Consider the following 13,389-nt stretch of genomic DNA (forward strand, 5'->3'; position numbering starts at 1 on the left):
CACGGTTTGACAGAGTCTAAATCTTGGCTTAAGTCTCTGATCTGACAGCGTACCTCTGAAGTGCAGCTACAGGTGGGAGACGGACCATTTTCTCGCAGCCCACCTGCTCTGTGCCGTTCTCCCAGTTGCCAGCTCTCTTGGCTCTCATACACGTGTTTACAAGTTAGTCTGTCTGGCCCATATCCCACCGGGTTTCCCCCACTTGCACCTTCATGGCCTGTGTGGGTGGCACGCACGTAGTTTATATCAAGGCCTCTGCTCCTTTAAGTTGCTGCTCAAAGCCCACCTGTTCCATCCGGCGTCTCAGCAGCACCCGGGAGTCTGTGCTACACTAGAGATTTTGCACCAGTTTCTCCGCATGGCTCACGCTGGTTCAGCGCCGCCTGCTCCAGTGTTATCCGCCCTTCCTCAGCACGGTGCTCTGCTCCCCCCTATGGTGGCTGGGCCACGGGCAGACATTGATGAGCCTGCTACAGCTTATTTTATGGGTCTGGCGGTCCTTAGAGGCCCATGCTTTTAGATCCAGAGGTCGGAGGTTTGATCCCTGCCGGGAGTGCAATCAGAGCAGGCTTTCCTAGCACAAACCAGGGCTGGGTTTGCACGGCACTAGGATGCAATGCAGTAAGTTAGGCTAGTAAATAGAAGCGAATAACAAAATCAACCGAAGTGTCTGCTAGGGTCAGCTGGCAGGGTTCCTTGGGATTGCATCAGAGACCAAGAGAACAGCTGGGTTTTCACGAGCTAGGGAAGGCAACGGGGGAAAAAAGACTCTGCTTGTGATTTCTAAGTAGCAGCAGTTCACTGTGGAAGCCATTGAGAGAGGGGGGGAAAAGAAAAAAAAGCAGAGCCCAAGCGTGCCAATTTATCTTGCTCGTTACTGCCCTTTGCATAGGCACACAGATGGCGAGGGCTCCCTTTGCCCGCACAATGCCAGTCATTTCATATGCCAGTCACGCTGTCGGCGGTTGTGTATGCCAGCCCCTTCCCCCCGAAAAATCCCCGCTTGTCTTCATCCTCATCAGCACCCACTAGCACTTCAACAGCGTCTCAGCGAAGCCTGCCCAGAGCAGGCCTGGGATACAGCCACGGTGGTTAAAATGCCAGTGGAAAACCATTCAGGGCCCGGACTGCATCAGTTCTCCCTCCCCCCCAGCAGTGAAACTATCAGAATCAAGGACAAAAGAAATCCCAACTCCACTGGAGCGGGGCAAAATTACACCACCCGGGACCAGATGTAAATGTATGGAAGCGACTCAGCCCTCCGCAGTTCACGCACTGAGTTCTGGATGACCGCACCTGGCACGTGCTTTAATGCTCCTGCACAGACGCGGCCGAGTTATGGATCACGCGCACCAGGCGCGCAGCAGCTGGGCAGAGGGCTCCGCTACCCAGCCTGAACTGCAGACGCGTCTGCTGGCGTGCGACAGCCACACCCTGCACGGACGCCTGCCGCAGCCCTGCCGTTTACCTTCCCTTCTCCTCCCCGCACCGGCCACCTCCGGCCGGACCCGCTGACAAAGCAACACGGCGCAGATGGCACTTGCGAACTTCGGTGCAAAAACCTACACGCGTTTCCGGCCCCAGACGGGCTGACGGGCCATGGCAGGGAAAAGCCACGAGACCCCAGACACTGGCACGATCCACGCCCAACAGGCAGGTCCACACCCAACCTAGGGCCAGCATCACACGTGAGAGCCGGGCTCTCGTGAAGTGACAGGCGCTTGCAGCAGCAACTGGGAGGCATTTCACAGCCTCTTCTACCCTCCCACTGGAGACAAGCGAGGTGGGACGCGTAGGCAGCTAGTGGCATAGTCCTCTCTGCTTCCCCCTCCTGCGTCTCTCTAACGGGGCAGCAGAGACCGACGCCCAGGCGCGTTGCACACACTGAGAGGCTCACAGCTCGCTCAGAAGCAGCGACGGCTCGACTGCATCCTTGGAGACCATGGGACGGGGCCCTGCTCCCCTTGGGAGACTTCCAAAAGAGCTCATCCGCCCCAGAAGGCGCAGCAGCTCCAGACTATCCCAAGCCGGAGTTTCTCTGCCGGAGAACACTGGGCAGGAGAGAAAAGCGAGAGCAGGAAAAGGAAACGGGTCAAAACACAGTTTCCCTGACGGCCGTGCCTGCCTAGCGGCTGAAGGGAGCCCATGCCTGTTTAACGAGTGTGTCTCGGCCGGGTGGGAGACTTTACCCCTTCCCTGTGAGACCAGGCGATGAGCATCTCCAGGGCTAGCAGGCTGCAGGGGAGGGCAAGGCCAACATCCAAGCCACGGCTGCTGCAGGAATTCCAGCTACAGCTTCATTTCATCCTGTATTAACCAAGATTTCTTTTATTTTGGTGGCAACCAATTTTCTCCCCCCAGGCCATCGAGTTTTGCACTACACACACCCTGGCGCTGCACGCCTGCCTCGCGCTCAGAGCACAGCCGGGATGCAATTCTCTTGGACCAAAGGAACCGAGGCATCCCGGTTGGCTCCCTGGCACCTCTGTGGGAGCATCCCTGCCCTTCCCCAAAGCATCCGTGAACCCCACCACCCAGCTCCAGAACCAGGGAGCAGTTTGCTGCAAACACAGAAGGCCATTTACAAGCCAGAGAAGATGAAAACACAAGTAACTCGTCTGGAGGAGGTGGAAAAGGGAGTAGCGCACAAACGAGCACGTCAGGGCTTTTCAAAAGGCAGCCAGAGCGATTCAGCCAGCATAAAGGCTCTCAGAAGAGGCAGAGATCTGCGCCAGGGGAGAGAAATTCAACAGCAGCCTTAACAGAGCAGGAGAAAGAGAACATTGTGGCGTGAGCGCTTGGGAAATGCAGCCAGTCCACGCTTTTCATTTTAAAGGGACACTGCCTAAATTTAGAATCACAGGGCTGGAAGGGATCACGCGAGGTCATCTAGTCCTGGCCCCTGCCCTCATGGCAGGACTAAGGAATATCTAGACCATCCCTGACAGGTGTTTGTTTAACCTGCTCTTAAAAATCTCCAGTGAGGAGATTCCACCACCTCCCTAGGCCATTTATTCCAGTGCTTAACCACCCTGACAGTCAGGAAGTTTTTCCTAATGTCCAACCTAAACCTCCCTTGTATAAGTTAAGCCCATTGCTTCTTGTCCTGTCCTCACAGGTTAATGACAAGAATCTTTCTCACTCCTTCTTGTAAGAACCTTTTATGTCCCCCCTCAGTCTTCTCTTCTCCAGACTAAACAAACCCATGTTTTCTAGACCTTTCATCATTCTTGTTGCCCTCCTCTGGACTTCCTCCAATTTGTCCACATCTTTCCTGAAATGTGGCACCCAGAACTGGGCACAACACTCCAGTTGAGGCCTAATCAGTGCAGAATAGAGCAGAAAAATTACTTCTCGTGTCTTGCTTACATCGCTCCTGCTAATGCATCCCAGAATGATGTTTGCTTTGTTTGCAACAGTGTGACACTCTTGACTCACATTTAGTTTGTGATCCCCTATGACCCGCAGATCCCTTTCCACAGTACTCCTTCCTAGGGAGGCATTTCCCACTTTGGATGTGTGCAGCTGATTGTTCCTTCATAAGTGGAATACTTGGCATTTGCCCTTGTAAATAGGATAGAATTCCATTTCAGACCATTTCTCCAGTCTGTCCAAATCATTTTGAATTTTAATCCTACCTCTAAAGTACTTGCAACCCCTCCCAGTGTGGGATCGTCCGCAAACTTTGGAAGTGTGCTCTCTCTGTTATCTAAATCATTAATGAAGATATTGAACAGAGCCGGATCCAGAACTGATCCCTGTGGGACCCCACTCGATCTGCCCTTCCAGCTTGACTGTGAACCGTTGATAACTACTCTCTGCGAACGGTTTTCCAACCAGTTCTGCCCTCACCTTATAGTAGCTCCATCTAGGGTGTATTTCCCTAGTTTGTTGATGAGAAGGTCATGTGAGACAGTATCAAATGCCTTACTAAAGTCAAGATATACCACATCTACTGCTTCCCCACATCCCTATCAAAGAACGCGATCAGGTTGGTTTGACACAATCTTATCTTTTAGGTGTTTGCAAATTGATTGCTTAATTATTTGCTCCATTATCTTTCCAGGTCATGAGTCATTTCAAAGTGTGTCCTTCCCGTGACTAGATTATTAAAACCACAACATTTCAAGAAAGCTTGATTTACTTTACCAAGGGTGTTGCATGCCCTATTTAGCACTAAATTAGACCAAACTGGCCCGTTTCATTCCATTGGCTGCATTCACTAGTTCCCCGCTCTCAGGCAGGAGTTCAGAGGCAGATTTACATCTTTAATTCACCGATTTATTTTTTCGTAATTTCATGAAAGCTTTTGTACCCATTTAAATTCATCCCCATGGATCCCTAGTGCACGGACTCCTGGGGGGGTCACTTAAATTCCACTATGCTCAAGGGCCTTAAGAGAGACAAGGTGGGTGAGGGAATATTTTTTACTGGGTCAACTTCTGTCGGTGACACACACAAGCTTTCGAGCTTACACAGCACTGCAAACAATTAGGGGCTGAAGTGATACACAGACATCCTATGCTGGTCTTCTGCAGGGAGTGAAATTCACCCAGCTTTTTTTGGTAAAACCATTTGCAAGATTTTGATCTGCTGGGTATGAAGCTACTGCCAGGCCCCCCCCCAAAAACACCCCAAACCAGTTCTTATTTTTTTAAAGCATCTTCTCAGAGGATTCATTTTCTCTGAAATATTGAGAACAAACTGACGTTATGGGAGGAGGGGAAATTACAAAGATGTCCTCCATTGTGTAATTTACACAACTGCCTCCATCTTCAGACTGGCCACCACTTCTACACAAAACCTCTTGCCAGTGCTTAAAGTCACCCCAAAATATCAGGGGACCTGTCATAATCTGGGGGCAGCAGCTTTGGTAAAGACAACGCTGGAAGTCGGCCCTTCAACAGCCTGGCTCTAAGGGGTTGGGGGGCTAGAACTCAGCCGGCTCAAGACTCTCTGCCGAAGCTGCAACGTCCGCACTGCTATTTTCAGCGTGCTAGTTCCAGCCCCGCTAACGTGAGTGTCTAGTTGCGCTGGGCAGCTCGCTGCAGACATACCTATAAAGGGTCCGGTTTTCAGAGGGAGGCCTCCCGAAAAAAAAATCAAGCCCCTTTAGGAAGTTCTGAGTTGGACGTGCAAAAGCAGACATCCAGCCCAAACATTTTCAAAAGTGACTTGTATGATTTTGCTCCCCCTCCCCACCCCGCTACCCCCCCAATCTGTGGATGTTAATGGCTGGTAAAGGGAGCAGGGAAGGGGGAGATGCACAAAAAATCCAACCCCCACAAGCAGCCGTGCACTGAATACCACCTCAGACATTTTGTTTGCATGTAGGCGGCCTCCTTCAGCCAGACTGTCTTGTTAAGATGGGAGGCTTGTGGGGCAGGCTCGGGGTCGGTACAGACACTAGCGCACCGCGTGCTAACCCACTGTGAAAATACAATCCTAAGGCTGACATCTAGGGTGGCGGGAAACAACAGCCAATTCAACAGCCAAAGCTTCTGGGGAGAAAGGTTTTGTTGGCCGCGTGACACAAAGGACAGCCACACGGCACCTTCGGGCGGGTGTGTTTTTTCACACAACGTCCCAGCAACGCAAGGTCAGTCCACGCAGCAGAGAAAAGCCCCCGGCGCTGGGTCTCAGGGCCTGGCTCAACTGACTGCGATTTGCGGGGCTTTAAAAAAAAAAAAAGCAGAGTCGAGATTCAGGCTCAGGTTGGAGCCTGGGACCCGAGACCCTCGCCAGGGTTTCTCGGTTCAGGCTCCCGCCCAAGCCCAACGTCTCCATTGCTGTGAGTCGGCTCAGACGACTCTAAGGACAGAGGGGACCAACATGACCATCTAGTCTGAGCTCCTGCACAAGGTGGGCAGAGCTGACCGGGCTCTGAAATTCACTCCTACAGATCTTTTATTGCAGCGCAGACCCATAGGTGCTGGGACTAGGGGTGCCGGGCAGGAGGTGACAGCCACGTCCCCTGTCTTGAAGTGGTTTCCATTATATACAAGGTTTACAGTTTGGTTCAATGGCTCCCACACCCCATCCCCTATAAAAATGGTTCCAGCCCCCGTGTAGATGTCCCCACAGCGACCTGCCCAGAAAGACATGGCCAAAGGCAGGTATCCATGGCTGAGATAAGGGGTTGATTGCCGGCACTGCGGCTCCCACAGGTGTCAGCAGTCAGGGACTTATTCCCAGACGTGCTGGCGCCCCCAACTTCCCCCTCACTGCTCCTCGTCAGCGTGAAGCCCGGGTCCGTTCTTTGCACGCAGTTCTCTCGTCTGGGTTTGTTCTTCCAAGCAACCGAAATCTGCCAGGTGGATAGTCACTCTGATCAGCTCCCCCTGCTTCTCTGCACACAGGGCTCGGCATGGGTTGGGGTGAAAGAAACTGGGACCTTTTCCTAGCAAATACAAGTCCTGAGCTTTACTGCCCAGCTCCTCCTGCATCTGCCCCAGCATAAGGAAGACTCTTCAGCTGGATTCTGCAAGGGGAATTCCATACAGATGCTTCCCTCTTCTGCTTCTGCATTTCTTTAACTGCATGCATGCCTCAGCACTTCGCCGATCAGGGCTCAGAGGAAGGCAGCCCGCAGGTCTCTCTGCCCCTCTTCCCCACACAACAAGAAGTGCCTCGCTAGGACTGCACTATGGGGTGGGGGCAGGATTGGGGGGATTCCAGCTGCAGGAATATTCACTCACTGCACCGCCAAGCTGAGCGCCCTCCCCTGGAAGTTAAAACAACAAAAGCCACCGGGTCAGGGCATCTCCTGACAGCAGAAAGCCAGTGGCACCTTCCTCCGGGGCCTCGTCTCTGCCTTGAGCTCATCACGCGTCTCTGTTCAGCTGGCGGCGCTGCTCATTAGCTATATAAAGTGCTGTAATCTGCTCCCTGAGGCTGGGGCGTGTCCTCTCCATGGGGCGGCCAGAGGGACGGTAATTCAATTAGCGGCTCAGCGGGGAACGCCAGCCGGGGTTTCCACTTGTCCAGCACAGTTCGGGCCCAGGCACGGCTCGAGGACGGGCCCCTGCTGAGAACCAACGAGTCGTTACATGTCAGGTCCCTGTTACTTCAGCCAGCTCACCCCTCAGCCGGCATGGGATCGCCTTCCTCAACGAATATATGACCCTGCCATGCCACTTGGCTTAACCTCTAAATCCTACCCAGCCTGATTTAACTCTGTGCTTCCAGCCTGTGCTATTTGCCAGGGGTGTGTGCGTGTGTGTGTGTGGGGCGGGGGGATGGGATCAGCTCTGTACCCTTTCAATACCTCCTCCGCAGGCAAGCCAAATAACAGCAAACAATCAAGCCAGCCATTGAACAGATTAGGTCGGATACAAAGGAAGGTGCCAGGCAGGTAATTGGATAATGCATCCAGCAGTAATTATGGGGTGTGCAACCCCGGGTCTCTGCCTTGAAGCATGCTGACAGCATTTCTTTTCGGGGGGGGGGGGGGGGGGAGGGGGGATGGGACGCTTTGAAGCGGGGACAGGGGGGGCATTCCCACCCCATCACCACTGCTCTGGTTTTCGCCAGGCCCCAAATCACACGTTTTCCGTCACCGCCGGCCAACGTCCCCCCACAAACGCCCCTTGTTCTCTAGGGACAAGCAGCGAGCAGAGCGGCCCGACTCCACGGGGCTGTATGAACTCGGAAGGCCAGGGGCAAGGTCTGCGATGCTCACCCCGGCACACGAGCTGCTCCACACCCCGGCAGTCACTGTAGCCTCAGGAGAGGGCAGAGGGGGAACTCCGGCATACACACAGGGCATTCATTTGCACTTTCGACAGGAACGTGGCTAGCTGACCAAGGGGCAGGGGGGTGGGCTCTGAAAGGAGCCCCTCTCAGCTCAAGGATGTTTTGAGGGACACTGGCTCTCCTTTGGAAAGGGCTCTCCTTTGCAACCAAATGGTGGCTCCCTCCTCCCGCTATAAGGCTGCTGCGTCAATGGCCCCGTCCACCCAATACAGGCTGCACAGGCAGGGCCGGCATTCCCGAGCCTGGAGGCTTCGCCGCCACTCTAGCCCGTGGTGGGACGAGGCTGAAGAGAGGCATGAGGGATGAAGGGATATCAAACCAAGGCCGAAGGAACGTGCCTCAGACCAAGAGGCGGCAGGAAACTGCCCCGAGCTCATCCTCTGTGCATCTTCTCCCAGGCTGCGGGTTCGCTCTGGCCCAGTTCATGCCAAAGCTGTGTCCGTGAGGCTGAGATTTGTGACAGGTCCCCCTGGCCGGGGAGCCAATACTTCAGCTTCATCGGAGACAGCCTCACTGGACAGCAAGCCTTTGACCTCACGGCACCTTTTGTCAGAAGAACTCGGTGTCCTTCGCAAGGGACAATTAGTTAAATCCTCAACTCTGAGAGCATTAGCCTTGTTTTACAGACAGGGAAAATGACCCACGGAGGCAGGTGTATTTAGAGCTACGCCTAGAGGTTTTGCCAGCATGTTGGTTAGGAGTGTGAACAAAATTTTTAAAACTCCCCCTCTTACGAACATAGCCATGCTGGCAAAGACCTGGTGTAGATGCAGTTATTCTGGGGGAAGGTGAAGAAGCCCTTTCGCTGGTATCAAAGCCCTTCTAGCCTAAGCCAGGCCTGGGTGGGTGCAGCAGCAAATCAGGAACATAACCCGACCTCAGGGTCCCCCTGCTCTGACCACTAGACAGCGTTGTGGATACTCACTGAAGAGGGGACCAGTACAAAGAGATCTAGGCAAGAAAGCCAGACGCAGAAGAGTCTAGTAGATTGGAAGTACAGGTGGCTTTGGACCGTTCCTGGCAATGATTTGGTTGGGGTGGGTCCGGCTGTGAGCAGGGGGTTGGACTAGGTGACCTCCTGAGGTCCCTTCCAACCCTCCTCTTCTGTGATTCTATGAAGCTATAAGTGACGGCCCTTTGAGGTCCTGCTTCCTAATCAGAGGAATACTCTAAGAATCTCAGCTACTAAGAAAACACCATCAGCCAGGGGAGGGTTCAGAGTGCGTCAGGGGAGATGGATGGGTGACCCAGCTGTACATTTATTCCGTGGCATAAATCAGTCAATTTCCACGCTTACACTGAACTGGCCCAAATCTAGTCAGATGCACGAGATCAACTAGTGAAACTAGCATATTTGATGCTTCCTCTTCTTGGGAGTGTGGGGACAGGCGCTGCATCAGGTCTGCAGAGGGCAATGCAAAACCAGGACTGCCCAAGGAAACTGTTACCACCAGTGGATTTGGGAGGCCCATGGGAAAGGAGATAGAATCTCAGCCCCATTTCCACCCCACAAAAAGCCACCCTTCCTAACCACCATTCTCAGCAGAGGCAACAAGGAACGAACGTGCCACGGAACCGGAGCTGCCCTCTCTCCAAGGCGGCCCTGGACGTGGCTAGAGAACATGGGCAGGAGGCCCTGGCAAGTCTACCGTTGCCCACACACCATCCCCGTTCAGCAAGTCCCTTTCACCAGCTCTACAGTATGTCCACGCGTGAGGTTTGCTAGCACAAGACCCCCACTGGCATGCTGATCAAAGGAGATCCTGTGAATCTCCTGCCACGTTTATAGGAATCCTTTTATCTCCAACCCTTCCCTGTACAGACAGAAAACCTGCTGGTCAGTTCAGGGACTCCCCCGCTAAGCTCAAGGACAACATTAGAGACAACCAGCAGCCACCCCTCACCTATGCTGGGCACACGAGTGCATTGGGGGAAGATACATCTGACCAGAGAGTGGGTTACAATGCAGACCAGGGAGAAAGATCTGCTCCGATTTGTCCTCTGGCCTGTATCTATCCCCTCGGAGACGCTGTGGTCACCTAGCTGTCCGTGGCAATTCATTTCCAACTCCAGTGAGCGCTGAAAACTTTGCTGAGCTAAACAAGCCCGGGAAGGCAGAAAGCACAGCCGCCAAACTGCAAAGGATGCGTTACATGGCGCCAAACTCACTCTGCAGCATTGGAGACAACCAGCTACCTGCTGGTGCCGACAGGGTAGGTCTGAGCATACAGCCCTCAGCCCAAGCCTTTCTAAGAAGCTTGGAAAGCACCTTCCTCTGACCCCCAAGACTTTACTCCAGTTTGTAAAGTGAAATGAAGTCATGGTAACATTAAACAGGCACCATCAGCTGGAAATCCAGGTGATTTTAAAACATTGGAAGCAGCATCCCCATGGCGGCAGTTTGACAATAACATTTGCCTTTAAAAACAAAGAATTTCACTCTGCCTCTGTCCTGTCACTGGCAAGAAAAGCCACAGAAACTAAAAGTGGAAACTGACCGACTGCAGACAAAGGAAACAGTGAAACTGCCTGTACCCACCAAGTCCTGTCACATGCAGGAAGGAAACAAAGTCCAGGGGTGTGGGTGGGTGTGAAGGGGATTGAGAAATAGTTTTCCTTTATCTTTGTTGCTTGTAACTGTATTTCTGAATCCCTCCCAGGCCATCAGGTGTCACTTCAGACCCAAACAAAGCTCCGAAGTGGTTTTAAAAACCCCCCGAAGGGCATGTGATTTTTAAAGTCAATGTCCCTGTAAATCCTGCAGGCTTTGAAGGGTCAGGAGATCCACAGATAATATTTTGTGTCTTATTTCCCTTAAAGAAAGGCCTTTTTAGTAAAAAAAAACCAAACCAAGACGAGTATATGAGATATGGGAACAAGTCATCCACTAGCTGACCGGCCAAAGTCTCAAACCATGCAGCACGCAGGTGACAGTGCAACAGAAGGAACACCAACAGAGACAAATGGTGCCCAAAGCTACAGACAGCCAGTTGTGGAAAGGGACAGCATTTCCAGATAGGTCACTGCTGATAGTGGCCGAAAGCACAGGAAACACAGTCCCGTCCAACTGCTCTCCTTTGCATAGCCCCCGCCCCTGCCCTTTCGGCCAATTTCACACAATAATCAAAGTCTGAGTCTAAACAACAAAAGATATAAATAGGCCCTTTATGTGTAGAGCCATTTGTGGTTTCCCAATTCTCAGCTAAGTTCACCGGATAGAGTTGCTGTCTTTATAATTATAGACTGAACTGATGCAATCACTATTAAGTGACCTCTGAGATATTATTTTAAGCACAGCTCCCTTCTTAAAGGGACACGTCTGGCAATGCAGTTTAGAGAGGAAGTTTACCACGCCTGCATGTGTGTTGGAAGGCGTGGGGGAGGCTGACAATTTGACAGCCTACGGAGAACAGAAATGCATTTTGTCTCTGGTTTTAATTCACACAGGTTTCATGGATTTTTAATATTCCCTGCTGGGAACTGAACCCAAAGACCACAGCTCGGGTGCAGAGCCCAGACACGAAGGGGACTAGAAAAAGTGAAACTGGTCCCATTTCTTTTGCAGAAGTAGTCAATTAGAATTTTTCCTTTCTTTCAGTTTTCCTTTCCGAAACCCAGGGAAGGTGTGTGTGCGGTTTTTTTTGTTTTTTAAACGTCTGATTTTTACTTGACAGCGTCCCTGCTAGTGGTTGCGTTGGGAATAAAAATCTGAAACCCCCTAGCCAAAATTAATGAGCAGGCAATCAGAGAGCGGGGGAGAAAGCTTCCTCAAATCACACTTACCCACAGAAAGGGAAATTGCTCCTTAACGAGCTGGGAGCCCCGGGAGCTGGGGTGAAGATTACATGAGTGTGGGTAGATTTTAGGGGGGCATTTTCCTCCATCTGCCATCTTACCTCCAGGATCTTCTCCCCCCCTCCCCTTGGCCATACCCTGGGGCCCCCCATGCCCTGCTGGCCCCTTCTGCCCCAGAGAGGGGAATCACCCCCCCACGCTCTGCCCACGGGCGGGGCTGGCTGTCCCTGCGCCCCCCCGCTGCCCCCCGCTGCTCGCCCCACGCACCCAGAAGAGCAGGTTGAAGAAGAAGAGCAGGTACTTCACCAGCGGGCTCACGAAAGAGAAATCCTCCCCGTGGGCGGTGACGGGGGGCCTCGCCAGCCGCCTGGCCATGGCCCCGGGCCCGCTCGCTGCCGGCCCCTGGGAGCCCGGGCCGCCCCGGCCAGCCGCAGCGACCGATCGGCCGCCAGCGGACAGCTCTGTCCAGCAGCTGGCAGACCCCAGCCTTACCCCGCCTCCCTTGCCCGTCCATTGGCTAGACTGGCTCCCCGCCCGCCTCCCTATTGGTGGCTCTCCCCCGTCACTCATCTCCCCGCCCGGCTCAGAACGCTGTGTATCTATCGCGTCTGGTAACACCTGCGAGGAAGAGCCTCTTAAATGGGCCACGTCCCGCCCCTGACCCTTGGGGGGGGGGGCCCCCTCAGGTCTTAAAGGGGCAGCGTCCGCCTCCCAGGGGCGGGGAGGTCAAGGGAAGGGCAGGACCCAGAAAGGGGGGAGGGGGTACTTGAAGAAGCAACCTGCAGGCTCAGGAGAAGGGGAAGGGAGGCCTTTGCCACAGGAAAGGGGAACCCCAGCCAGAGGGACAGTCAGTTATTTTTTGTCAAGGTCCAAATTTCTCTGTCAAGCTCCAATAACGCTCATGACCAGAGCACGTCTACAGTGCAAAATTAAGTCAACCTAAGTTAGGTCGCGGTACAAACATGGCGGTAATTGCTGTGGGTTTTCGTGTCCACACTGCCCTCCTTCTGGTGACAGGACCCCCCCCCCCCCACCCCCGGCTGTCAGCCCCGGCAGGCGGGGACCCAGGCTCTCAGCCCCCGGCTTACATCACCTATTACTGTCTTTGACAGTCCGAGCTGTCAGCCCCACTGGGACCTCAGGGCACCTGCCAATGAGCAAACACTGCAGGGTGTGGCTTCAATACCCGCACAGGCGTGTGGCCACCTTTGCTGCCAGGGTGCTTGGTGCTGTACAGGACACAGGCAGAGAGACCGTCCCCGTGCTGTGGCACTTACAGTCTAACAGAAACAGTGATCACCCCGATACAGTGAGGGGGCTACGGAGTCGCCTGGGTATCCCCAAAGCTAAGTGTTCAAAAAAAAAATCACATCCCAGGTGCCAAAAAGTCACAAGATTGGTCTAAAATTATGAAAAATTAAAAATAATAAATGTGGGGGTCTTTTTATTTACCTTCTGGTTTCTGAGCCTCTAGGGGTCCTGTCTGCAAGCTTTTCACTTCCATCACCAGGGTGAGAAATGTACTTAAAAGAAAAAAGAAACACAGATGAGAGTCTCACATAATCACAGGACTCCAGGAGCTAGGGTCTTAAGAACAACAACATCAAATCTCACAAGGACTTGCAATAAATGGCAAGAGATGGCAACTCTTGATAATGCCCTGGGATTCCCAGAGAAAGAGATTCCCCCACCCAGATACTTCCACTGATTTCTCATTCATTTAAGCTGTCAGAGAGCCACCCCTCGCAAAATTTGCTATTTAGAGCACTCTACTACACAAGAGACTGGCCGCTGGGAAACCCATGAGCCAAATTCCTTCCTTGGAAGTTCTAACACAGG

At 53.1% G+C, this 13,389-nt stretch overlaps 1 protein-coding gene across 2 annotated transcripts in view; it reads right to left on the reverse strand.

Moving 5' to 3' along the window:
- The window catches only part of TSPAN33 (tetraspanin 33), a 28,170-nt gene extending 16,120 nt beyond the window's left edge, over positions 1-12,050 (reverse strand). Inside the window, exon 1 of one of the 2 annotated variants that reach the window (XM_067534899.1) lies at positions 11,857-12,050. In XM_067534899.1, the coding sequence (XP_067391000.1) occupies positions 11,857-11,925 (69 nt within the window). In that variant the 5' untranslated portion in view covers positions 11,926-12,050. Of the gene's footprint in view, positions 1-11,817 lie in introns of both variants that reach the window. The other variant, XM_067534898.1, reaches the window with a different exon arrangement.
- Positions 12,051-13,389: the final 1,339 nt, after the last annotated feature.

This window comes from Emydura macquarii, unplaced genomic scaffold, assembly GCF_026122565.2.
Source record: "Emydura macquarii macquarii isolate MOO-44397 ecotype Brisbane River unplaced genomic scaffold, CSIRO-AGI_Emac_v2 contig_3470, whole genome shotgun sequence".
Lineage (NCBI taxonomy): Eukaryota > Metazoa > Chordata > Testudines > Chelidae > Emydura > Emydura macquarii.